This window comes from Urocitellus parryii, chromosome 2, assembly GCF_045843805.1.
Source record: "Urocitellus parryii isolate mUroPar1 chromosome 2, mUroPar1.hap1, whole genome shotgun sequence".
Taxonomy (NCBI): Eukaryota; Metazoa; Chordata; class Mammalia; order Rodentia; family Sciuridae; genus Urocitellus; species Urocitellus parryii.
In genome coordinates this window covers 30,241,758-30,267,216 of record NC_135532.1, presented here as the reverse complement: position 1 = coordinate 30,267,216, position 25,459 = coordinate 30,241,758, and the positions used below count along the sequence as shown (strand labels likewise).

The following is a 25,459-nucleotide window of genomic DNA, read 5'->3' as shown; positions in this document are numbered from 1 at the left end:
GAGAACAAGAAAGATTTGTAACTCAGAATAACATTTCTTCAAATATTCTTCAAACACAGTTCTTCTGAACAATAATCAAAGTAATACAAATTTCACAAATAAAATTTGCTTTTCAAAAATCTCTGAATAATTATAAAAACACTTTACTATCCTTTAATAGATGCAAAAGGAATAAATGATACTGCATAATTTATATATACATATATATATACACACACATATATATAAAACTTACTGGTTACTATAAAATTATTGAATATAGCTTGAATAAATTGTAATAATATATGCCAAAACTTTAGGAACAGTCTTGGCAATTAAGTAATTATATTTTCATTAATCTGGTATAAACCACTTTCTCAAAAAGAAAAAAAAAACTCTTTTCTTTCTTTGCATAAAACACTGAAAATTAACTTATTTATTTTTGCATTATACATTATTGTACCAGAAGCAAAAAAGGCTAGTAAACTTTACATTTTAAATGGGTATCAGACAGCAACAATCTAAATTATTTGGTCTTTATTGCTCTACCTTTCTTCTTAATACCTAACAAAAAAGCACTATCTATAACAAGGCCCAGGCTCTCTCTTTAACTTTATTATTAGGAGTAACACTCTTTTAACCTTATACTGCTAAATAAACTATTCAATATAAGTTAGCTGTCCACATAAATGTAACTTACTCCTTTAGAAAGCAAATGAGCTTAATGCTTTTTTAATGCTTTTTGTGTGTGTATTTGTGTGTCTGTGTTTCTGTGTGTGTGTGTGTGTGTGTGTGTGCGCGCGCGCATGTGAGAGATCAGGAATTTAACCCAGGGGCACTGAACCACTGAGCAATATCTCCAGCCCTTTTTTCCTTTTTATTTTGAGACAAGGTCTTGCTCTATTGCTTAGGGCCTTGTTAAATTGCTGAAACTGGCTTTGAACTTGCAATACTCCTGCCTCTGCCTCCTGAGTCACTGAGATTACAGAAGTATAATGCTTTCTGTCAGGCATTTGAGGGAATACAAAGATGAATCCAACAAAGATCTGGGTCTCAACAGTCACTAAATAATGTACATATCTATGAATAATAAAAATTTAAACAAAATAATTGTCATAAGAGATGCTGAAGTAAAATACTCTGAAAGAAATTAATTGTATCTGGGAACAAGATAACCTAGGGAGGACTTCTCTGGCAATATTTTTACATGAAATAGAATACAGCAATAGCAATGATGTTGGATTTGAAAACCTATAGATATGAGGAAGGTTGTATATGAATGCAGTTCATGTCAGATATTAAATACAGAATTGAAAAGGTTAAAAAATCAAACAAAATATACAAATTATAAAGCACTAAGTAAAATTTTTAATCTATTGGAAGTTAGTAAAATATAAACAGTTAGTTTGGTCAGTGAAATATGATCAGGAAGATAAATCATATATTAGTATGTAAAAGAGTTTGGAAGGGGAAGAGACAAATCATCTTTCATGAAGAGAGCACCACAGGAAGGATTTAAGCAGCCAAGTAAAGAAATTTTTAAAGGAGATAAATTTCAGAGACATAAGCAGGACTTGAAAATTGACATAGTACAATGAACGAAATTGACTCAAATTCCATTATTATGAAGAGGTTTTAATTAGAGGACTTCGAAACATGAATGGCTATGGGACTGGAGATGGGAAATTCAGTATCATATATTCTAAGGTCCAGAATGCAGAAAGACATCCCAGATGGCAACATCTGGCAATAGATGAAAATATAAAAATAGAGCTCTGAAGATAAGAGAAAGGGCAAGGACTATTATGAAATTGAATAAAAATTTCCAATGAAATATAAGCATCATGTAAGTAGAGATGTTTTCTATTTTATTCAGTGTCATGTCCCAAGTTCCTATAAAAGTACATGACATATGGTAAATAGTAGTACTTACTGAAAGAATGACATAAAAGATCAGACTCTAACAGGTCAAAGGACTGATCTTGTAGAAAACAGAACTAAACCATTAAAGTAAAAAGAAAATGCAGACAAGAATAAGAGAAAAACATTAAGAATCACAGAAAAACTCATGAAGGAGAAGACTACAGAAGTCATCACAGGTTTTAAGACAATGTGAATGGTAAATTACGTGACTATGAACAGAAATGTTTGCTTTTACCTACCTTCCGTGGTTGAAAATCATACTTCACACAGTGCTGAAAACCTTTTCCTTTGGACTTCAATGATGTGACTATTAAACAGTTACCAACAAAATGAGCAGAATAACCGACTCCTTTGCTAGTACGAAAACTATAAAGAATATGAGAATTATATAATAACATCTGATTAAAAGAAACATATGTAACTATATAAGTGATGCCTATTAAATATTATTATTTTATACTAAAAATAAACCTTATTCAATATAGAGCAAGAGTTTAAGATGTACCCAAAAAAAGACTAAAACTAAAACATAAAAGGTTTATAACTAAAAGATAAAGAATTCAAACTGTAAAATAAAAAACTAATTTAAAATACCATAGATACTTACAAAAAAAATAATGAACAAATCTACCAATAAGACTTCATCTACTATTAATACCATCTTCAATTAGCAAACACAAAACATTCATACACAGTTCATGTTTTCAATAACAACTTGCTCTCTAACTCTGCTATATCTGTGAAAATAGCTTACAAATGAAAACAGAGCCAACTTTGAAAATAATGTGGTTGATTAAACAAAAGAGTGTATGTTTATTCAAAATAAGAAAAATGTAACTGTCAAAAATTTTAATCATTATTTTTCAATGCATATTTCAATTATGCTCACAGAACAAAAATAAGTGAAAAGGCAAAGTGAATGAAATCTGTGGGTGTTATTTTTTTTCTCTCCTAGATCAAATCAAAGAGGAAGGTACTCCAAAAGTAATCTATATTGAAGACGACTAGACAGGGAAGGTCAGCAATCCTTGAGTCTTATGCAGTAATTGGGGAGGAAGGGAAGAGCAAGAAAGGTCAACCTAGAATCAATAGTAAAATGAAGAAAAAAAATTATTTGGCTGTTTTATAATTATCTAATAGGTAGTCTGATGCCATATTATACAGTTACCACATTATACAGTTACCACATTATACATTTACTTAAAGACACAAGTCCTAAAATTAAACATATTACTTACCAATAAAGATAAGGTTTATCCTTATCAACATTAATGTTATTTAATGGATCCATACGAAACCAAGTGTTTAGGGTGAAGCCATTCTGATAAGGCCACTTTGCAATAGGAGGCAATGCAATTGCCTATAAGACAATTTTAAAAAAAGATAAAAGTGTCAGTTAAAGGAAATGTAAGATCACTAAAGTCAAGTCTGACCTTACAGATTTAAAAAACGATGAAGGGATAAATATTAAAAAGTTATGAACTATAGAAAATAGAAACATTTTACTTAAATAATCTATATGTACTGTGTTGAATGTTAAAGCATTATGTTTTCAAATACATAAGTGATTGAAGTTTCAGATCCAGATTACATATGGAGTTTCAGGCTATATTTCAAAACTCATTCTCTAATTTCAATAATATACAGTTCTTTCTACATATGCCTCAGAACTTCCAATTTTTTATGGTTTAGGCTACATTTCAGTTATATTTCTTTTGTCTAAAAGAGATTTAATCTTTGTAGTCTAAAACAACTATGCTTGAAAATTATTAATGAAACTAATAATCTGTGTATTAAAGTTACACAAGTATTAGTGATAGTCCTCAAAATGTTCACAATACTAAAACAAAGGAGGGAAAACCATGAGATTATTCAGAAACTTAACCAATGAAACTTATGACCATAGAAGAATTCAGATCCACTCATAAATAAAAACAGAATAATGGAAGTCTCAGTTTATAACAGCAGTGAAATAAAATTCAGACATTCTAAGGAATAAATGAGGAAGTAATTAATCACCTGACTTAACTTTCAAGAAACCTATAGGTAGATTTATTTATTTTCCTAGAGGATATCAAATTCCTTCATAAAAGATACCCATTATAATTTGATAATTAATGTCTTCCCAACACATTCTTCATATTGCTAATAATGGTCTTTCTAAAATACAAAAGTGGTTCCCACATTAAAAATCCTATGTATACAGAATAGTTCAAAATTTCTTCAGGTTATATAAAAGACTCTTCATATACTATGGCTCCAACAAACTATTTCAAGGAAGACTTCAAGATGGCAGAATAGAGGAGGTTGACTTCCTGGCTGCTTCATGGCATGAAACCAAGAAAGAAGAGAGGCAGTTTTCAGAGAGGTGGGTGACCAAAAACGGGCAGCTGGGCTGGGGTGGGAACTTCACTGGAATTTAAAACCAAACATTCAAAGCAATTCAGGAGGTTGGATCTAATAAAATAAGGAAGAAATCCCCAGCAGCACAGCAGCTGACCCAGACAGGCCGGAGGTACCAGCCAATTCAGTCCTTCTGCAAGCAAAGTGGAGGGATAAGGGAATTAATGGAACCCACATTTTTTGGAGGTCCCAGGTGAGTCTAGGTATGGAATATTTAGATATCAGGGACATAGCCCAACTAAATTGAAATGTAGACTGCACAATAAGTTTGTGCAGGAAAGAAGCCACCATCTCTCCAGGTGGTGAGGGGAGGACAAAGGAAGGAACCATTTTGCAGCCCAGCACTGGGGCAGGCAACTGAGGGAGCCATTTCCTGGCAAACTCGAGTCTGGCACAAAACACAGGCTCAGTAAACACACACTGTACAATACAGTGTGCTTAAGTGACCAGGAGAAAATCAAATATGGAGGGAGGTTTACACAGGGAACAACTAGTCATGGAAACCCACCCAGCTCTACACTCCCCCCAATCCAGCCACTTGCAGGACCAGCTGGGAGAACCATATCTGGCTGGGAACTTGTAAGGGTAGGGGCAGGAAAGATTTTTTGGAGACTGAACCCAAGACCAGGAAATGTGGGGTCCGCAGATGATGTAGGAGGCTAAGAACTGGGTCACCCACCACACAAGTGGAACCCAGGAGACATGCCTGGAGTACAGTCTTCTAGGGTGGCCCTGCAATTACTGGGCCCTGAAGGTGTACTGATTTTAAATCTCCACACCAGTTGGCATTCAGTGAAGAGCCTGGAGCCCACCTAAACTAAAGGCTACCTCCAGGAATTCCACCTACCCTGCAGGAATTCCACCTACCCTGCAGGAATTCCACCTACTGGATTTACCTCTCCCACTCCAGCAATCTGGAAGGTGGAGCATTGTGCTTCAGACAACCCCACTGCTGAGAAGAGAAGCTGAGAATCTTTTTAACTCCAACAGAAAGAACTGTTTAACTTTTCAAACCATTTCAATTTGATTGTCTTCTATTACCTTACCTCACATTTCAAAGTATACCTAAATATAATAACTATTCTACCAATTCTTTTACAGCTCGCCTTTTCAGACATGATGTTGCTTCTATCCAAAATTCTTCTCCCTACAAAATTCCAACTATCCCTCAATATCATGCTAATATGCAACTCCTCTGTGAAGCTTTCCTGGACTTAACCCCAGCCATCATTCTCTTATCATTGTGCTCTCATAATTCTGAGTATACTCTATCACTTACAACTCCTTATTAGAGCAAGTTTTTTTTAATCTATCCATTAGCATTCAATATGTCTACATTCCCAATGTTATGACTTAAGATATGGATAGGAAAAAATACTTAATAATTGGTTATTAAATAATCTCAAATTAGCCAATGTATGTATTGTGCTTTGTAAAAACACATGTACACATATGGCACACATGTACACACATACACACAAAAACATACAAGTAATTTCAAATAAAAGTCAAGCCCTACAAATGAATAAAATTTCCAAAAAAAAATGTCCTTTCAGGTATTAACTCTTAAGCAATTGGCTCAGATAGGTTTATTGTCAAAAATATAACCTTCTTATTTTTTGAAAAACAAACTATTTTATTTATTTCTGTGTTTGCTAATAAAATGAAGCTTATTAGGGCCAGAGTTGTGGCTCAGTGGTAGAGCACTTGACTAGCATGCGTGAGACACTGGGTTCAATCTCCAGCATCACATAAAAAAATAAAAATAAAATAAATGAAATTTATTATTGTTTACTAGAAAAATGCTTTATTTTCTTGACAAGTTTTTCACTGATTAACATTCTCTAGAAGTTTCTCTAAAACAGTTTCTCTAAAATATTGTTGCATCAAAATACCAAGGTGAATAGGCAAAATACTGAGAACACTGAATAGTAAGATAAATTGATGAAATTGTACAATCACCTAATGAATACATTAATTTCTTCTTAACTCCTAGAAATACACTGACACAGGTTTAGATTTGTGGTTTTTGAACCCTTGCCAAGAAAAGCATAACATACCACTTTCACAACAGTACTTTTATATCAACAAAAGTGACTAGTTATAGGACAGTCACCGGGGTATCCAAAAGCTTTCCCTTTTCCCCATTACTCCACATACTCATGCAATCCCTTGTCCCAAATAAATCACCTTGGGTCTACCAGGCCTTAAGGTAAAACTAAAATAAAAAAGGAAAAAATGAACATAGGCTACCTTTGGAGGTATATGATGAAAACTATTAAAACATACTATAAAACAAAATAAATAAAGGAAAACATGCTGTGTTCAGGATCTGCTCGGGAACTGATTCAACAATGTTAAGATAATCATTCTATTCACTCCAAATTGTCTTGTTCACTTAAACAAACAAAATCACAGCAGGATTTTTAACAAAATTCAACAAGTTTATTCAATAATATAGGTAGAAATGCCAACATTGTGAAATAGATAAAACTATATTAAAGTAAAGAACAAAGTTATATTTATACTACCTAATTTTAAGAACGGTAACTATACATCTACAATAATAAAAGATAGTGTGTCATTGGCATAGGATGCAAATAAAGGACAAAAGGAACAAACTAGAGAGTTCAGAAATAGATCCACCTAAATATGGTCAACTAATTTTCAACAAAGGTGTCAAGTAATTAAAAGTGAAAAGGATCATATGTTCACCAAATGGTTATGCAACAAATAGATATGCAAACAAAATTTACTCTCTAATCTTGTCTTACAATATATAAATATAATACAAAAGGGACCATAGAACTAAATGTAAGAGCTAAAACTATTAAACTTCTAAAAGAAAGCATAATAAAAATGTTGTGTACTTCATTTAGACTGATTTCTTAGGATACAAAACCACATTCCATAAAAGAAAGAAAATTTTAACTGGACATCATCAAAACTAAATCTTTTGTAGCTGAACAGAAATGTTAATAAAAAGACAAGCCAAAGATTAGAAGACAATATTTGACAAATACGTTATCCAAAAGATACTTACACCTCAAATTTATAATGAACTCTTAAGAAAATAAGACAAAAAACAACTTTTTGAATGAACAGATTTGAAAAAAAAAAGACAAAAGAATGAGCAATAATAAACACACTAAAAACTCCTTAACATTATAAGATATGAGAGAAATACAAACACTACAATAAACTACCATTACATAACTACTTAATTTCTCAAATTAAAAAGACTAAAAATGTCCAGGATACAAAATGAACTGGGACTCTCATACTGCTGATGGAAATACAAAATTTTCCACCTATGGGAAATTATTTTGACAGTTTCTCATGAAGGTAAATGTACATTTACCATAAAATATAGCAATTTCATTCAGGCATTTAACCAAGAGATAAGGAAACATATGCCCATGGGAAGACTGCAATAACATAAAAATACATGTATGTAATGAAAACTTACCGCAGCACTACAACCAGGGAAATTGAAAAAAGTATCAGGACCATGTCTTTGTGGCATCTGATTAAGAACTGACAATAATTTTACTGCATGTCTTGGCTAAGAAAAGAACAAAACAAGAAAAATATCACTGTGCAAATTTAGTAGTAATACCTAAAATACCACTTCAGTCACTAAACTGTTTTCTAACTGGAGAGAAAATTAGCCTTATTTACTAAACTGTTTACAATGAAAATAAGTTCCATTATAAATTCAAATATGCAGCTCTCTAGGGACAAATTGTTGAACATTAAGTATTAATGGGCTGTTATTAAATACTTTTCCCTCTGACCACAGCTTACCCAGATTCCACTTTCTCCTCGAAGCATGCTGAACAAAAGCTTCAACTCCTTGACAGTGATGCTGTAGCTGGCAAGAACCCCCAACATATCAACTAGAAGATCTTCAAAGGAAAATAAAGTTATTCTGAACTCTAGTCGTAGGCTGCCATCTGTCAAGTAATATACTTTTTTGAAATATCAGAATTCATCAACTGTCACATACATATCTAACATAACTAAATGTCCTCATGAATAGCCCTTCTAATTAAGAATTTGCATATATATATTTGCCATATGCAAGAAGAGGCATTAAAAATATACAAAGGTACAAATATTTAACATTGCAAATTGGTTATTAAAGGTTCAAATGAAAAATTGAAGGCCGACCATTTTTTCTTTCAGAATTATCTATTTTTTAATAAAATATGTTCTTGAAATATTCCTTGGGCTATTAATAAGTTTGAGTGCTTGCTCTATATAGGTATTACTCCAAGTGGTTTATTCTCATTAACATCACAAGCCTATAAGGTAGGTACCAAAAAATATTTCCACTTAAAAATGTGCAAATTATGAAAAAGACAACTTAATCATATTGCCCAATAATAGATAGCTAGCAAGTTGTAGATCAGGATTCAAACTCAGATAATATGGGTGCAGAACCCTCACTCTTATCCACTAATCTATAAATGAAACTCTGATTTAAACAGTGATAATCATATTCCAATGTGAGTATTCATGTTCATATAACAGACACATCAGCTCACAAAATAATGAGAAAAAATTGTCTCTTGACTCTGATTACTTTCTTTGTACATTATTATTAGTATTTCAAAGTTTTGTACATTATTATTAGTATTTCAAAGATGTATATAATTAAATATGTAAGATTAATAACTAGAATTTGAAATATTATGATACCCATATATTTCCAAATAGGAATCTCATGTTTATTTTCATCCATAATTAACTGATTCTTACTTAACACCACAAGAAGCAATTTCTATAAAAACTGTGATAATGAGTATGTCATTTTTGAGAAAAATCTTTTAATGAAACAAAATGTTTCATCATTTAAATAACAAATATGTATGGAAGTGCTAGTTCATATAAATCATTCATGCGTCTAAGAAAGAATTCTAGATTAAAATCAAGTACTTTAAAAACCCTAGGGTGACATGCCTTAGTTTTAAGCAATTACCTATAATGGCAGCCATCAGTGAAGATTTCTTAAATCTTAAAGATTTATATACAAATACTTAAAAAAAAACTTTGCAATGCATATGATGCATGACCCAAAAAGAAATCCATTAAATTTAAATTTAGTTACAAAAATTTTAAATTCCTTATGTACTGTACATGAAACACAATTAAGCAGCTTAGTTTAACTCTATTTTAGCAAGTATTCTTTTCTGGATAAAAAGATTTTTTAAAGATACTACCAATTGTGAGATTCTATTATCAATTTACTTAAATGTTTAATTGCATTTTAGTGATACATTCACATTACTAAATTAAAAGTAACTCTTTGAACTTAACGTATGACATACTAGATAATACATTCAGAGATGAAAACCTAATATTGGTTGGATGGCTATTCACTGTTTCTTAATATGATGTTTACATTTTAATTTCTCTACTAAAAATTAAGATTTTCTGGTACGCATTCTCTTTTTTTTTATATCATTCCATTGACAGGCTCTTTTGTAAGAAATTGCTTAAAATAAAAAGTGAAACTTGTGTGTACTCAATATTATTATTTGGAAAAAAAGGATAAGAGCTTTATATAATAGAAAATATCAAGACATAAAATTCTGGGATACTATCCTCACTGTCACTTTACATCCCATTCTCATGAATTACACTTCCATGAACTATGAGTCACATGTTGCTGAATTCTTCTCTAAACTATATAAAGTGGAAGCCACTTTGCTTACACATACACATACACTTAAGAGCTTAAGCTCAGATATAAGGATTAAAAGATCACATGATATTCTATAAAACATGTATACATACAAGTTTATACAAATAAATTCCAGTTAACTCCAGAATTTACAGAAGTACAATATTTTCTTTAAAAGGATATTTAAGAAATCTAAGTCTGAATGTCCTTTGTCATCAAGTTAGCCATCAGTACCAAAAATAGAGAATGTTAAATCATGTAAAACAGATATATGCCACCTCAAAAGAAATTAGAAATTATTTTAATATGCTAGGAAAGTCAAAATTTTTAAAAAATTCACATTTAAAGTGCATTAATCTTTAATCAACACTGTTCATTTCAGTCTTTCTTAATGGTTTGTTCTACAAATTTTGAAATTAATTAAAGCATAAGTCAAAACATTAAACTGCATTCTCTTGTGTCTGAAATACTTTTAAGAATCAGATATGATACTGTGAAAAGTCAGATGGTCACTTTTCAAATTATGAAAACACTTTTATGTCAGAAGATAATTATGCTGAAAATCCATGGTTTACAATAATCAACATTTCAAACTCCAAACTTATTTTCTGGCAATAACTGCTGCTCTGGGACCATCATTCAAAAAATTCCTACTGAAGTGTATCTAACCACTGAGGGTAATTCACTTGCAGGAAGGGAAGGGTTGGTGGTGACAAGCCATAGATTTCAAAGTTATGATTGAAATAATTCTTAATGAGCATAAAAAATAATGTTTTATCATGAAATTTATGCATATTTTATATTCTATTAAGTAATGTTTAACACAGATGTCCCCCCAAAAAAAAAATCAAAGTACAATAAACACCTCCAAAAGATACACCATAGTTATTTCTAAAACTTTTAGTACCTCCTCTCATCTGTCATACTGCCATATATGCCAAACTAAAAAAGCAGAAAGCTGAGATAATTTGGTAAAGCATTCATTCATTATACAGAAAAGAAATATGCATTTTGATATTTTAATCATGTAAAGTTTTAATTATATACTACATAGAAAATACTGTTTATTTTCCTGATCGATTCCACAGAACTTACTTCACTGTACAGAGATTTTCTAAAACTTAGAAAAGTAAATTACTAGTTAGGTTTGTCATTTTTCACTCTTCAGGTTTTCAATTAATATAAAAGTATATAAATTTTCCATACATTTTTGTTTATCTTTTTAAAATCAAGATAATTTCAAGAAATCAATCTATTTTACCTACAAAATATAATGATAAGTACATGAGCTTTATAAAATATTTTAATTGTACTTTCCTGTTGAATAGTCCCATACCTGCTATCATGTCATCTACAGCACTCATTTTCAGCAATACTTGTTCAATTAGCCCAACTTCTGTGCTAGTCTGTAAATTTCGAACACTTTTGCGTAGAATGGCCGTAAACATGCTCCATATTTCTGCTTGACATGTTACATCACAGTGCTCCAAAAGCTCTGTCATGCAAGTTATACTCTCAGCATCCTGGATAATAAAGTTCATTTCCAAATCAAATTCACCACCAACAAGCTGAAAGTAAACAGAAAGAAACACTAACTGGTGAGTTAACATAGGAGGTAATTTATAACAATGAAGTAAAACAACATCCAAAATTCAACTAGCAAAAAAACAGCTTCTCTAAAAATTTCAAATCTTCTGGTGTAAAATTTTGATTCAAAGTTTAAGAACTGTAGATGTGAGAACTAAACCTACCAAACAGAAATCTGATTTTCACAAAGATGGAAAAAACAGTGATTTCAAAATCAGAATAATAAAGCAAACTTCAGCCTGTGATGACTGGGTAGGATTCAGGACAAATTCCTAAAATAAAGGTGTGGCCTTTAAAAGTGATAATCAATAGAAAACTCAGAATTCACTAAGGAAAAATTTTAAGATGAAGTTTATTTTTTTATTTTTTTTAAAGAATTTTTTTAATATTTATTTTTTAGGTTTTCGGCGGATACAACATCTGTGTTTGTATGTGGTGCTGAGGATCGAACCCGGGCTGCACGCATTCCAGGCGAGCGCGCTACCTCTTGAGCCACATCCCCAGCCCGAAGTTTATTTTTTTAAAAGATTAGGCTTCAAAAAGGAAAATAAAAAGCTGGGTCTAATCACCATATATAGCTGAAGAAATATGAAACTGATACTAGCACAAATAACAATAAATTAAAATGATGAAATAAATATTAAAAAATGAATTGAGCACAGAAATATGCAAGGTCTTATAATAGATGTCTTTTAAAAGCCAAAATGTGAAATGAGATAAAGAAAGTTAATTTAACAGAAACATATCTTATTTGTAGCATTATGACAAATGAGTTGAGAGCTATTTCTGTCCCTAACAAATGCTACTTTATGTAGTGATAGACAAATACACAGAGTAAAATAATATAGTGATACTCTTTTACTATGTTGATCAAATTATACATGGGTTATTATATTCATTTATAGGCATCATTCTTAAAGAACATTGACAAACTGGATATCCTCCTTTCAATCTAAAGAATGAAAAATTAGTAATAAAACAGTAACCTTTTATGAAAACCTAAAATATTTGAATATAATAATTCATTTTTTCATTCAACAAGTGGTTTATTTGTTAACATCTAGAACTTACTGTTTTCAGAGCAATGATATATCAGTGAACAAGAAAAATTCTAAGGACTAACAGTATTAAATTTCACAAAGATGTATATGTATGTATGTACACTCTAAATTATTCCACAAAAATGGACATACAAGTTATAAAAAGCATAAAACAGGACATAAAATATAAGTAACTGAGAAAGAAGAAGCAAAGAAAAACCAAGATTAGAAACAGGCAGGAATTAAAATTAGGATCAAGAATTTAAATTAATTTCTATCAGTGAGGTATACACATATATGTAGATAGTAAGATATACACAGAAAAAAATAACAACAATACCACTATCTCACCTAATATGGCATTTAGCACTATTATAAGTGCTAAGCATCTATTAAAAAGCTATAAATTCTCTTCATCTTACAGATAAGGAATCATAGACTGAGTTACAATACCTTGAAAAGGATCAGAAAACAGGTAGTGGACCCAGGAACTAAATTCAAGAAATTTGTCTTCACATAAGCCCATACAGACAATAAAAATTTCATTTAACAATATATTTAAAATCTTCAAAATTAAACATTTGTCTCAAATTTTGAAATATTATACTCCATATATATTTTTCTGTTACAAATCCAAATTCATCTTTATAAACAACTATTCCATCTGCTAAATATTGACTTTAAACTGACCTAGATACCTTCTCTAATAAAAAGCTAGTTTCACTTCTATATCTGAAACAAATTCAACTACAACTATTTTTGGCTTATGGATGAAAATAGCTACACAGTGATTAAGAGATTGGCTCAGAACTCAGACTTACTGGATTCAGATTCCGACTAAAACAGTCACTAGCTAGGAGACCTTAATGAATGAACTATTTCTGTAAGCCTCTGTTACTCTATCTACAAAATAGGAATGAATGTTTCTAACAGGACAGTTGTGAGGGTTAAATGTGATAATTGGGTTATAGTACTGAAGCACAATGGCAGACATATAGTTAGCATTCAATTATGATTTGCTACTGTCTTTAACAGCCCCATCTTCCAGGTAAAAAAATATAGTCATCTTATCTGATACCTCTGAAGTACCAGGAAACTCGGCCAGCTTAAGTCTTGTTTCCTGCAAAAACACATCTACTGTGAATCATGTTTCTCTTTCAGATACTACTTAGGTCTAAACCAACTCAAATATCACTTTCATCATGCCTGAAAACAAAAGAATTCCTATTTACTTATTATTATACAACAAAATGACTTGAGTTAACACTATCATGAATCTTTATAAACCACTTATTAGGTACTAAAAGAAGTTCTCAAAAAATAAATCACATGAAGTAATAAAAAGGGTTGAAAATCAATAATGTAGTACACCTAAGTAGAACTAAAGAACTAAAGTGAATAGATAATGATGGTTATATATATGAGCCTCTGAAAAAAAATGTGTAAAAATGTAAACACACTAAAAGAGGAGATCATTTAAGTATTTTTTAGACTGATCTCTTAATCCAGTTTTAACCTTGTTAGCAGAATGTGGTATAAGAAAGTGTCATTATAAAATATAATAGCAGAGATTGTCTCAATAGAAAGAAAAAAATCTGCATTAGAAGGAATTTAATAATTAATTTTGAAATTCTAACAATCACGTTCTGATGAAGACTACATTGCCATCTTTCATAGTCAAAAACAATGCCCCTTTTCTATACGTCTTTTAATTACAAAAGAGTGTGGCTATGGTTCTCTGATTTCATGGTGAAAAATAGCAGAGATATTTATTGTAGATGTAGAACAGACCTGTTTTCTCTAAAGAGGGTTAGTCTTTCTAGCTTTTATTACAATATTTCACACATTAGTATTAGAGACTAACTGTTGTATGATTATCTTTAAATATTAGACAAATAGTCTCCATTTTAATGAGTAGTTTTATAGTTTTATTAGCAATTAAAGCATGTAAGAAAAAGTAGAAACAGTTGACTTATTATTTAAACAATTCTCCATCTGAAAGACCTGTTAAGAAAAGGCATAATTGTCCTTATAGGAGAAAAGTGAAGATAAGTTAAACAACATGAATGAGGTAAATGGCAGATTGAGGATTCCAATTTAGATTAGAAAAGATACTTTGTAATGAAGTCAGATGGGTAGACTTAAGGAAGCAAAAGAGATGACATGCTTATAGTAGCAATATGAAGGGCAAAATGAGGAAAGAATGATTTCAGTGGATAAGAAATGAAACATCTGTAGGAAGAAAAACTAATTTGTTCACAGTAGTTTCAGTAAGAAAGTAGATTTTGAATACTGCATTACAGGAGAATTCTCTCTCTCAAACACATACACAAAAACTAAAAAAGAAATGCAAAACAGCCTGAAAGTTAAAGAATGTAAGACAGTAAAGTCAAAAAAGCTAAATATCAATAACAACTCTTCTTAGAAAAGATATGCCAAATCTCTATACCATAACATAAAAAAAAACCCAGAAATCAATTGAGATTTCCATGAATTTTAAGTGTCATCATGACACTCTATTGGCAGAGATAGGGTTTCCTTTTCCTCCAAGACTTGTGCTGAAAATTCTAAAAGGCATTACCACTGCAAGAGAAGCAGTCCACAATGACTCAACAGTCAGTCTTAAGTGAATTTATACAAAATAAATATAGATTAACTTTAACTTTTATTTACATGAAAGAAATAAAGTTTATTGAATTAAAACTTTGGAATATACTGTGACTGGGAAATACACTGCCAGAAAACACTGATTAATAACAAAGTATCTTGTTGATTTCCTTAAGTGTAGAACCAAAGGTACTGAAATCTAAGGTTATTTAGTTAGAATAATATAGAATAATTCATCATTCATTAATTAAATGAAACTGAACAATCATTAACCAGTTGGATTTCTTAGCAATTTATTTACTTCAATAAAGTTTAAACTTAATAAATTGCTCATCACGCTCCAATTAACTCCCTAGTTTCTGCTTCCACTACTTCCCCTTTTTTAATTACTGATAAAAGGTTTCTATAATGTCATTTTTTACTTCATGTAAAATTCTTTATATGCATTACTAGGAAGAGAATGTGTGCACAGCATATTATTCTCCCTGAACCCTTGGATTTTTTAACTTCCAAATATCAGTTTACAAACCACTTCACCCAAAAGACCTTCCCAGAAAGAGGATCTTTTTCTGAACTCCCATGATAATCCATCTACATCACAGCAATCACTACATAATCTTATAGACTAAATATTTGTGCCCCTCAAAATTCATATGTTGAAGCTCTACCAGAAATGTGATATATCAGGAGACTTGGTCTTTGGGAGGTATGATGGAATTAATTTGCTTAGAAGAGGAGGTACAAAAATCAGAACTTTCTCTCTGTGTTGTGTGAGAACACAGTGCAAAGGCAGCTATCTATAAGCCAGGATGAGGGGCTATTTCATAGAATCAAATCTTATAGCACCTAGACTGCAGGACTTCTAAGCCTCCAGAGCTATGAGAAATAAATGTCTGTGATTTAAGCCACTCAATCTCTGGTATCTTGTTTTACCAGACTAAGTAAAAACACAAGACGACAGTTGTTCACAGATTTCTTCCTATCACCCACATTACAACAAGCTTCTACAGAACAAGGATTATTTCTTTCTTACTATCCATTTATATATATATTACTAGTACATTGCCAAGTATATATAAGTTATATATTCAATATTTAACTTACAAGGAGAGGATAGCAGTATTAGAGGATAGGAAGACAGGAGGGAGAAATGCAGGCTTGAAATCAGGTTCACTTCCATGTCTAGTCCCCAAGTCATTAGCCAGGCTTTACACTGTATTCTTGTTTGTTTGTTTGTTTGTTTTTGATCAACAGTTAATTACTACAATTGCCATATAAATTTTCTAATTCTCCAGAGATTAATGAAAAGTCAGAAATGTTTTCTCAACCATGGTTATACTACTCAGTTGCCTTACTATTTCTTCTATTACTATTTGGAAAATGTGTTAAGGTTTCATGTAAGGTAATGAGGAAAAAATTCAGGAGATTCATACTCTTGCCTTCGTAGGGCACACTTTTTCTATTTAAGTAAGCTAAGCATAATTTGTAGTTGTTAAACCAGGCTTAAGCATACTTCTACTTTCAGATTCTTACTATTTCCATGTGAAATCAGTTCATAACATAACATATTCCTTTGAAAAAGAAAGCTAGGAGTGACATCGCCAAAAGAATGGCAGAGTGGGCTACTCTAGGGCTATATAGATTCCCCAAAGCAACTAATAAGTTGGCCAAAAGTGTCAGGATCAACTGTAACAAATTCTGGAATCTAATAAAAAATGTACAACAACCAGAGAAATACTTGATGTATATGTTAATCAAATAGTTGATTAACATAGGAGTTAACGCTTTGTGTGAAATTTTAAATTACCTATCTACCCATCCCATATATCTCAGATTGGAAACAGCCATAAGGATGGCATCCTGTACTCCAAACAAGGATTGTTAAGTTCCAGAGGTGGCAATGGCAACCTTATTATCAAAGATTTGTGTCTGTGTCTTCACCTGTCTGGCAGCTGTCTCAAAGAGAGATGCAAAGAATTCCCTTTGTTTGACCCAACTGGGAGCATTCCCAGGGATGGGCCACTTGCTGAAAGCATTTGAAGGCAAAAGTATTAGCTGCAGCCACCTGGGGCAACAGAGAGAGCTTCAAACAAAGACATAATCAAAGTGACTAAAGAGACTAATCCACAAAGCTACAACTATCTTATATTTGATAAAGGAGCTAAAAGCATGCAATGGAGGAAGAATAGCATCTTCAACAAATGGTGTTGGGAAAACTGGAAATCCATATGCAACAAAATGAAACTGAATCCCTTCCTCTCGCCATGCACAAAAGTTAACTCAAAATGGATCAAGGAGCTAGATATCAAGTCAGAGACTCTGCGTCTGATAAGTTGGCTCCGATCTACATATTGTGGGGTCAGGCTCCAAATTCCTTAATAGGACACCCATAGCACAAGAGTTAATAACTAGAATCAACAAATGGGACTTACTCAAACTAAAAAGTTTTTTCTCAGCAAGAGAAACAATAAGAGAGGTAAATAGGGAGCCTACATCATGGGAACAAATGTTTACTCCTCACACTTCAGATAGAGCCCTAATATCCAGAGTATACAAACAACTCAAAAAATTAGACAATAAGATAACAAATAACCCAATCAACAAATGGGCCAAGGACCTGAACAAACACTTCTCAGAGGAGGACATACAATCAATCAACAAGTACATGAAAAAATGCTCACCAATCTAGCAGTCAGGGAAATTCAAATCAAAACCACCCTAAGATACCATCTCACTCCAGTAAGATTGGCAGCCATTATGAAGTTAAACAACAACAAGTGCTGGCAAGGATGTGGGGAAAAGGGTACTCTTGTACATTGCTGGTGGGACTGCAAACTGGTGCGGTCAATTTGGAAAGCAGTATGGAGATTCCTGGGAAAGCTGGGAATGCAACCACCATTTGACCCAGCTATTGCCCTTCTCGGACTATTCCCTGAAGACCTGAAAAGAGCGTACTACAGGGATACTGCCACATTGATGTTCATAGCAGCACAATTCACAATTGCTAGACTGTGGAACCAACCCAGATGCCCTTCAATAGATGAATGGATAAAAAAAAATGTGGCATTTATACACCATGGAGTACTACGCAGCACTAAAAAATGACAAAATTATGGAATTTGCAGGGAAATGGATGGCACTAGAGCAGATTATGCTTAGTGAAGCTAGCCAATCCCTAAAAAACAAATACCAAATGTCTTCTTTGATATAATGAGAGCAGCTAAGAACAGAGCAGGGAGAAAGAGCAGGAAAAAAAGATTAACATTAAACAGAGACATGAGATGGGAGGGAAAGGGAGAGAAAAGGGAAATTGCATGGAAATGGAGGGAGACCCTCATTGTTATACAAAATTACATATAAGAGGTTGTAAGGGGAATGGGATAATAAACAAGGAGGGAAATGAATTACAGTAGATGGGGTAGAGAGAGAAGATGGGAGGGGAGGGGAGGGGGGATAATAGTAGAGGATAGGAAAGGTTAAAAAAAAAAATAGAGTGCTTGCCTAGCATATGTGAGGCACCGAGTTGGATCCTCAGCACCACATAAAAAATAAATAAAGGTATTATGTCCATCTATAACTAATAAAAATATTTTAAAAATAAATATAAAAAAAAGAAAATTTTAAAAAAGATTAAATTATTTAATAGCATTCATAGTCTTCTAAGTTCCAACCTCACTCATCTTCCTAAATTCACCAATTTTATCTATGTCACTGTTATAGTCTAGATATTAGGTGTACCCCAAAAACTCACGTGTGAGGCAATTCGAGAACATACATAGGTGAAAGGATTGAACTATGAGGTTTTAATCCAATCAGTGAATTAATCCCTATTAGGCAACTGAGTGATAACTGAAAGCAGGTAGGGTGTGGCTGGAGAAAGTGGGGCATGGAATATGCCTTTGTTTATATATTTTGTATCTGGTGAGTGGAGTCTCTCTCTGCTTTCTGGTCATCTTGTGAGCCATTTTCCTCTATCACATTTTTCCCACCATGATGCTCTATCTCACCCGGAGCCCCAAGGAATGGAGCTAGTTATCTATGGACAGAGACCTATAAAATATGAAATAATGAGCCCCAAATACATTTTTGTCCTCTAACATTGTGCTTGTCAAATGTTTTAGTCACTGAGCAAAAAAAGCTTACTGAAACAGAGACCAACATATAACCCTCACTTTTTCTTGCTTTTCTTCATGCTTTTACCTCCACATTGACAAATATATTTATATGTACACATAAACAATGACCCACATATTTTATACTTTTCTCAAAATAATAATCATTAGAGGTTCAACTTAAGTTTTACCTCCTCAGTAAAGCCTTTTGAAAATTTCGTTTCAAAATTAAAAATACCTTCCCCTCAGATACCATAGCACTTTTGTATAATCTATGGTGGCTTAACTATATATGACATTTACTATAACTTACATACAGGGAAAATATAAAATAAAAAGAGATACAAAAGCCCTTTAAATTATAAGCCATTTAAGAATATAGTCAGCTGGACACAGTGGTGCATGCCTGTAATCCCAGCAGCTCAGGAGGATGACGCAGGAGGATCACGAGTTCAAAGTCAGGCACAGCAATTTAGCGAGGTGCTACGCAAGTCAGCAAGACCCTGTCTCTACCTAAAATACAGAAAAGGGATGGGGATGTGGCTCAGTGATTAAGTGCCCCTGAGTAGTTCAATTCCTGGTTTAAAAAATATATTTTTTTAACAAGGAAATAGTGCAATTTCTCATCTCCTTGGACATCTAAATTAAGTGACTTTCATCATGCATTACATTGACAATGTTCCTTTCTAAAGAAATGCATTTCTCTTATCACAAAATTTCAGGGGAAATATTAAGCATGCCAACAAACCAGTAATGTAAGCCACTGTATTATCCTTTTTGCCTTTTCTGTCAGAAAGTTAAAGTTTAATTTAATAATCAAAATTTAATAATTACATATTTTTATTATCTCCTTTTCTTTTATGTTTTCCTACGAGTGTTTTGCTTCCTTAGTCTATGGTTATCTTGTACTATGAGTTGATGCAAATATTTTTAGAAATGGGTACAATCTAAATTATAAACGGTACAATCTAAGTTATTAATTTCTGATAGGTGTTTTTTTAAATAGGGCCATATATGTATGGAATTTTATAAAGAAATACATAAGTGGAAACAAGATAACTGAGAATCACCATTTTGTGAATGCTTGAATTCTGCTATAAATATTATCTATTGAGTAATTTACATATATAGCTCCCTTTAATTATCTAAATCTGTGCAATGAGGATAATACATGAGGAAACGGTGTTAATATTAGTTGAATAAACTATTCAATATTGCAAAATTAGTCTCAGCATCACAATTTAAAATCATGTGTTTTCAACATCATAAAGAATAAGTATCAGATGAAGGAAAGAAACATCAGGTTACATTTAGAGGCAAACCAATCAGGCTCCCTTCTGGCTTCTCAATCCAGACTGTAAAATCAAGATTTCAAGATATATCAAGCTCTAAATGAAAATAATTGCCAACCAAAATTGCTTTATCCAGCAAAGCCCTCTTTCAAATTCAAGGAGGAAATCAAACCTTACCATAACAAGTATAAGGCTTCATGATCACCAAGCCAGCACTACAAAGAATACTCAAAAAAAAAAAAAAAGATTATGGCACACAGAGGACCCCAAAAACAAATCCCAAAGCTTCCAAATACATAAATATCAAAGAAAAGAGTAATCTTCTAAATGAGAATCAAGGCAGAATTAAGTATACCAAAAAATCAAAATGGCAGGAAACAACAAATACATAGAGATACCAAAATAGAATGTAATGGACTCAACTCCCTAATTACAAGACATACATTGTCCGAATGGATCAAAAAAACAACATCCAACTATATGCTGTATGTAAGAAACTCATTTCATAGGCAAACATATTCATGAGCTGAAGATAAAAGAAAAAAAATAGTCCACACAAACAGCCTCATAACAAGCAGTAGTAGCTATTCTTATTTCTGACAAAGCCAATTTCAAGCAAAAATTAATCAGAAGAGACAAAGAAGGCAACTATATCCTGATAAAGGGAACAACCCAACAAGAAGATATAATGATGACAATAAATATATATATATATACATATATATATATATATATATATATATATATATTCCAAATATCAGTGTACCGATTTCATTTAAAAAATTACTAATATGAATTGTAATGCATTGTTGTCATATATAACAAATTTTTTTAAATTACTCTTTTACATTAAATCTAAAATACAACCAATACAATAATCCTAGGTGATTTCAACACATACTTATCACCTATAGGCTAGTCATTAAAACATAAAATCAATAAAGAATATTTCCATCCAAAATAATACAATAACTCAAATGAACCGAATAGATATCTACAGAATGTTTTACCACAGACAGCTGAATTTATCTTCTTCCAACTAGCTCATGGAACCTTTTCCAAAATAGACAATATTCTCAGAAAATGCAAAAAAAAAAAATTATATAATCCCCAAATATCCTATCAGATCATAATACAATGAAACTATAAGCAAATAGCAATAACAATAATAGAAACCACACGGAAATTGAATAATATTCTTTTAAATGAGGAATGGATCAAAGAAGGAATGAGAGGAGAAATTCTTAGAACCAAATGAGAACAGAGACAAAATGTATCCAAATCTCTGGGACAGAGAAATGATGGGAGAGGAGGGGAGGAGTAGGGGGAATAGGAAGGACAGCAGAATAGAATAGACATTATGATTGATGTATGTACATTCAATGTATGTATTATATGTCAAAATACATTCTGCTGTCATGTATGACTAAAAAAAATTAAAAAAATAAAAATAAATTGAAAAAAAATCTCTGGGACAGTAGGAAAGATGTTCTAAGAGGAAAATGTATAGCATTGAGTGCCTACATCAAAAAAATAGATCTCAAACCAGTAAGTTTATGCTCCACCTCAAGGCCTTAGAAAATGAAGAATAAACTAATTCCAAAATCAGTAGAAGACCCAGAATGATTAAGATGAGCAAAATTATTGAAACTGGGGGGGGGGGGGAAATACACAGGATCAATACAAAGAAGAGTTGGTTCTTTGAAAAGATATATAAGGTTGATAAACTGTTAGCCAAGCTAACCAAAACAAAGAGAAAAGACCTAAACCATCAAAATTAGAGATGAGAAAAGAGATAAACAAAAATACTTCTGATAAAAAAAATTAAAAATTAAAAAAAAAAAACAAAAATACTTCTGAAACCCAGGGGATAATTATGAATTATTTTCAAAATTTATACACTAATATATCAGAAAATCTAGAAGTTCCTGACAAATTTCTAGACATATATGTTCTATGCAAATTGAACCAGAAATATATAGAAAACTTAAATAAACCAAAATATACTAATGAAATTGAAATAGCAATTAAAAAGAAAAGTCAAGGACCAGATGGATTACCAGCTGAGTTCTAATGGCTCTTTGAAGAAAACAAACAAGTCTTCTTAAATTATTCCATGAAATTGAAAGGTAAGGAACATACCCATTCTATGAAGCCAGTATAACCCTGACACAAAACTAGACAAAGATACATCAATGACATAAAACTATAGACCTATAACATGAACATAGATGCAAAAATCCTTAAAAAATATAAGAAAACCACATTAAAAAACACATCAAGAAGATAATGCCTCATGATCAAGTGGGTTTCATCTCAGAGACACAAGTTTGGTTCAACATACAAACCAATAAATGTAATTTATCACTTAAACAGAATTAAGAAGAAGAATCACATGATCATATCAAAAGATGCAGAAAGGCCTTTGATAAAATCCAGAATCCATTTATGTTAAAAACACTGGAGAAGCTAGGGATAGAAGGAAGTTACCTCAACTATGTATGACAAACCAAAACTGACACCATACTAAATGGAGAAAAACTGAAAACATTTCCTGTGAAATTAGGAAAAAGATAAGATGTCCACTCTCACCACTTCTCTTCAACAAAGTTTTCAAAACACTAACCAGGGTAATCAAACAAGAGAACAAAGTTAAAGGGATGTAAATAGGAAAATAAAAAGTCAAAGTACCTCTGTTTGCTGATGATGTGGTCCTATACCTAAAAGACCCAAAAATCTCTACCAGAAAATATTTAGAACTGATAAATGAATTTAGCAAAGTAGCAGGATATAAGACCTATACCTATAAATCAACAGCTTTTCTATATTCAAACACTGACTCTGCTAAGCAGGAATGTAGGAAAACCATCCCAGGCACAATAACCTGAAAAGAAAAAATAATATTCAGTAATTAATCTAACCAAGTAGGTGAAAAATATCTACAATGAAAATTATAGAACAATGAAAACATAAATTGAAGAAGACTTTGGAAGATGAAAAGATATCCCACAATGTTGGATAGATACCAAAATGACCAAACTATCAAAAGCAATATACATATTCAATGTAATTTTAATCAAAGTACCAATGACATTATCCACAGAATTAGAAAAAAAACGATCCTTAAATTCATTTGGACATATAAGAAATACAGAACAGCAAAAGCAATACTGAGCAAGAAGACTGATTCAGATCACAATATCTAATCTGAAATAATACTACAGACCTATGGTAACAAAAACAGCATGGTATTGGCATCAAATGGGCATGAAGACCAACGGAACAGAATAGAGACATGGAAAAAAACAAATACTAACAGCCATATGACAATTAACAAAGGTGCCAAAATGTTTGCTGGAGAAATGGTAGCATTTTAACAAATGGTGCTGGAAAAAACTGAATAGTTATATGTAGAAGAATGAAACTAGATCCCTCTTTCTCACCTTTTTATACAAAAATCAAATAAATCAAAATGAATTAAAGACTTAGGAATTAGACCAGAAACCTTGCATCTTCTAAAACAAAATATAGGGTCAACACTACAATCATATTGGTGTTGTCACTGACTTATTTAACCAGACCCCTTAAAACTCAAAAAAATGAAACCAAGAATTAGTTAGTGGGATTCCAGTAAGTCAAAAACCTTCTGCACATCAAAGGATATAATTAAGAATGTGAAGAGAGCCTATAAAATGGGGGAAAAAAATCTCTGCTAGCTGCTTAACAGGGGATTAATATTCAAAATACATAAAGAACTCAAAAACAACAAATACCCTAATCAATAAATGGGCAACAGACATTTCTTAAAATAAGAAACACAATGGCCAACAAATATATGAAAAAAATATTCAACATTCCTTGTAATCAGGGAAATACAAATCAAAACTACACTATGGCCAGTTATCATGGCACATGCCAGTAATCCCAAGACTGAGGCAGGAGGATCACAAATTTAAAGCCAGGATCAGCAACTTAGTGAGGCCCTAAGCAACTGAATAAGACCCTGTCTCTAAATAAACTTTAAAAAAAAGAAAAAAAGTGGGCCAGGGGGGCCTGGATATGTGGTTCAGTGGTAAAGTGGTAAAGCATCCTGGGTTCAATCCCCAATACCAAAAAAAAAAAAAAATCTACACTATTATTTCATCACTCCAGTTAGAAAGGCAATTATCAAAAACACAAATAATAATAAATGCTGGTGAGGATGTGGGGGAAAAGTTTTATTCCTATATTGTTGGTGAACTTCACATTAGTACTACCACTATGGAAAGCAATATGGAGATTCCTCAAAAAACTAGGAATGGAACTACCATATGACCCACCTTTCCACTCCTTGGTAATTATCCAAAAGAACTAAAATGAGCATACTATAGCCACACAGTCACATCAGTGTTTATATTATCAGTAATCACAATAGCTGAATTAGGGAATCAACCCAGATGCCTGTCAACAGATGAATGGATTAAGAAATTGTAGTATATATACACAAAGGAATTTTACCCAGCCATGAAAAATGAAATTGTGGCATTTTCTGGTAAGTAAACGAAAATGGAAAACATCATGCTAATTCAAATAAGCCAGTCTCAAAACCTCAAGTGTCAAATGTTTTCTCTCACATGTGGAAGGTATAGAAAAACAAAGGAAGCCAGGCAGGTGGTGCACACCTGTAATCCCAGCAGCTTGGGAGGCTGAGGCAGGAGGAAGCCCAGTTTCAAAGTTAGCCACAGCAACTCAGCAAGACCCTGTCTCTAAATAAAATATTATTAAAAAATAGCTGGGGATGTGGCTCAGTGGTTAAGCTCCCCTAGGTTCAATCCCTGGTACCAAAAA

The 25,459-nt window shown here is 32.2% G+C and overlaps 1 protein-coding gene across 1 annotated transcript in view; it reads right to left on the bottom strand.

Moving 5' to 3' along the window:
• The window catches only part of Nbea (neurobeachin), a 620,123-nt gene that overhangs the window by 530,331 nt on the left and 64,333 nt on the right, over positions 1–25,459 (bottom strand). The window contains exons 2-6 of the mRNA XM_077795156.1: positions 11,331–11,562; positions 8,113–8,213; positions 7,775–7,870; positions 3,141–3,262; positions 2,142–2,268 (exon numbers count right to left, since the gene is read on the bottom strand). Of these exons, the coding sequence (XP_077651282.1) occupies positions 2,142–2,268; positions 3,141–3,262; positions 7,775–7,870; positions 8,113–8,213; positions 11,331–11,562 (678 nt within the window). The remainder of the gene's footprint in view (positions 1–2,141; positions 2,269–3,140; positions 3,263–7,774; positions 7,871–8,112; positions 8,214–11,330; positions 11,563–25,459) is intronic.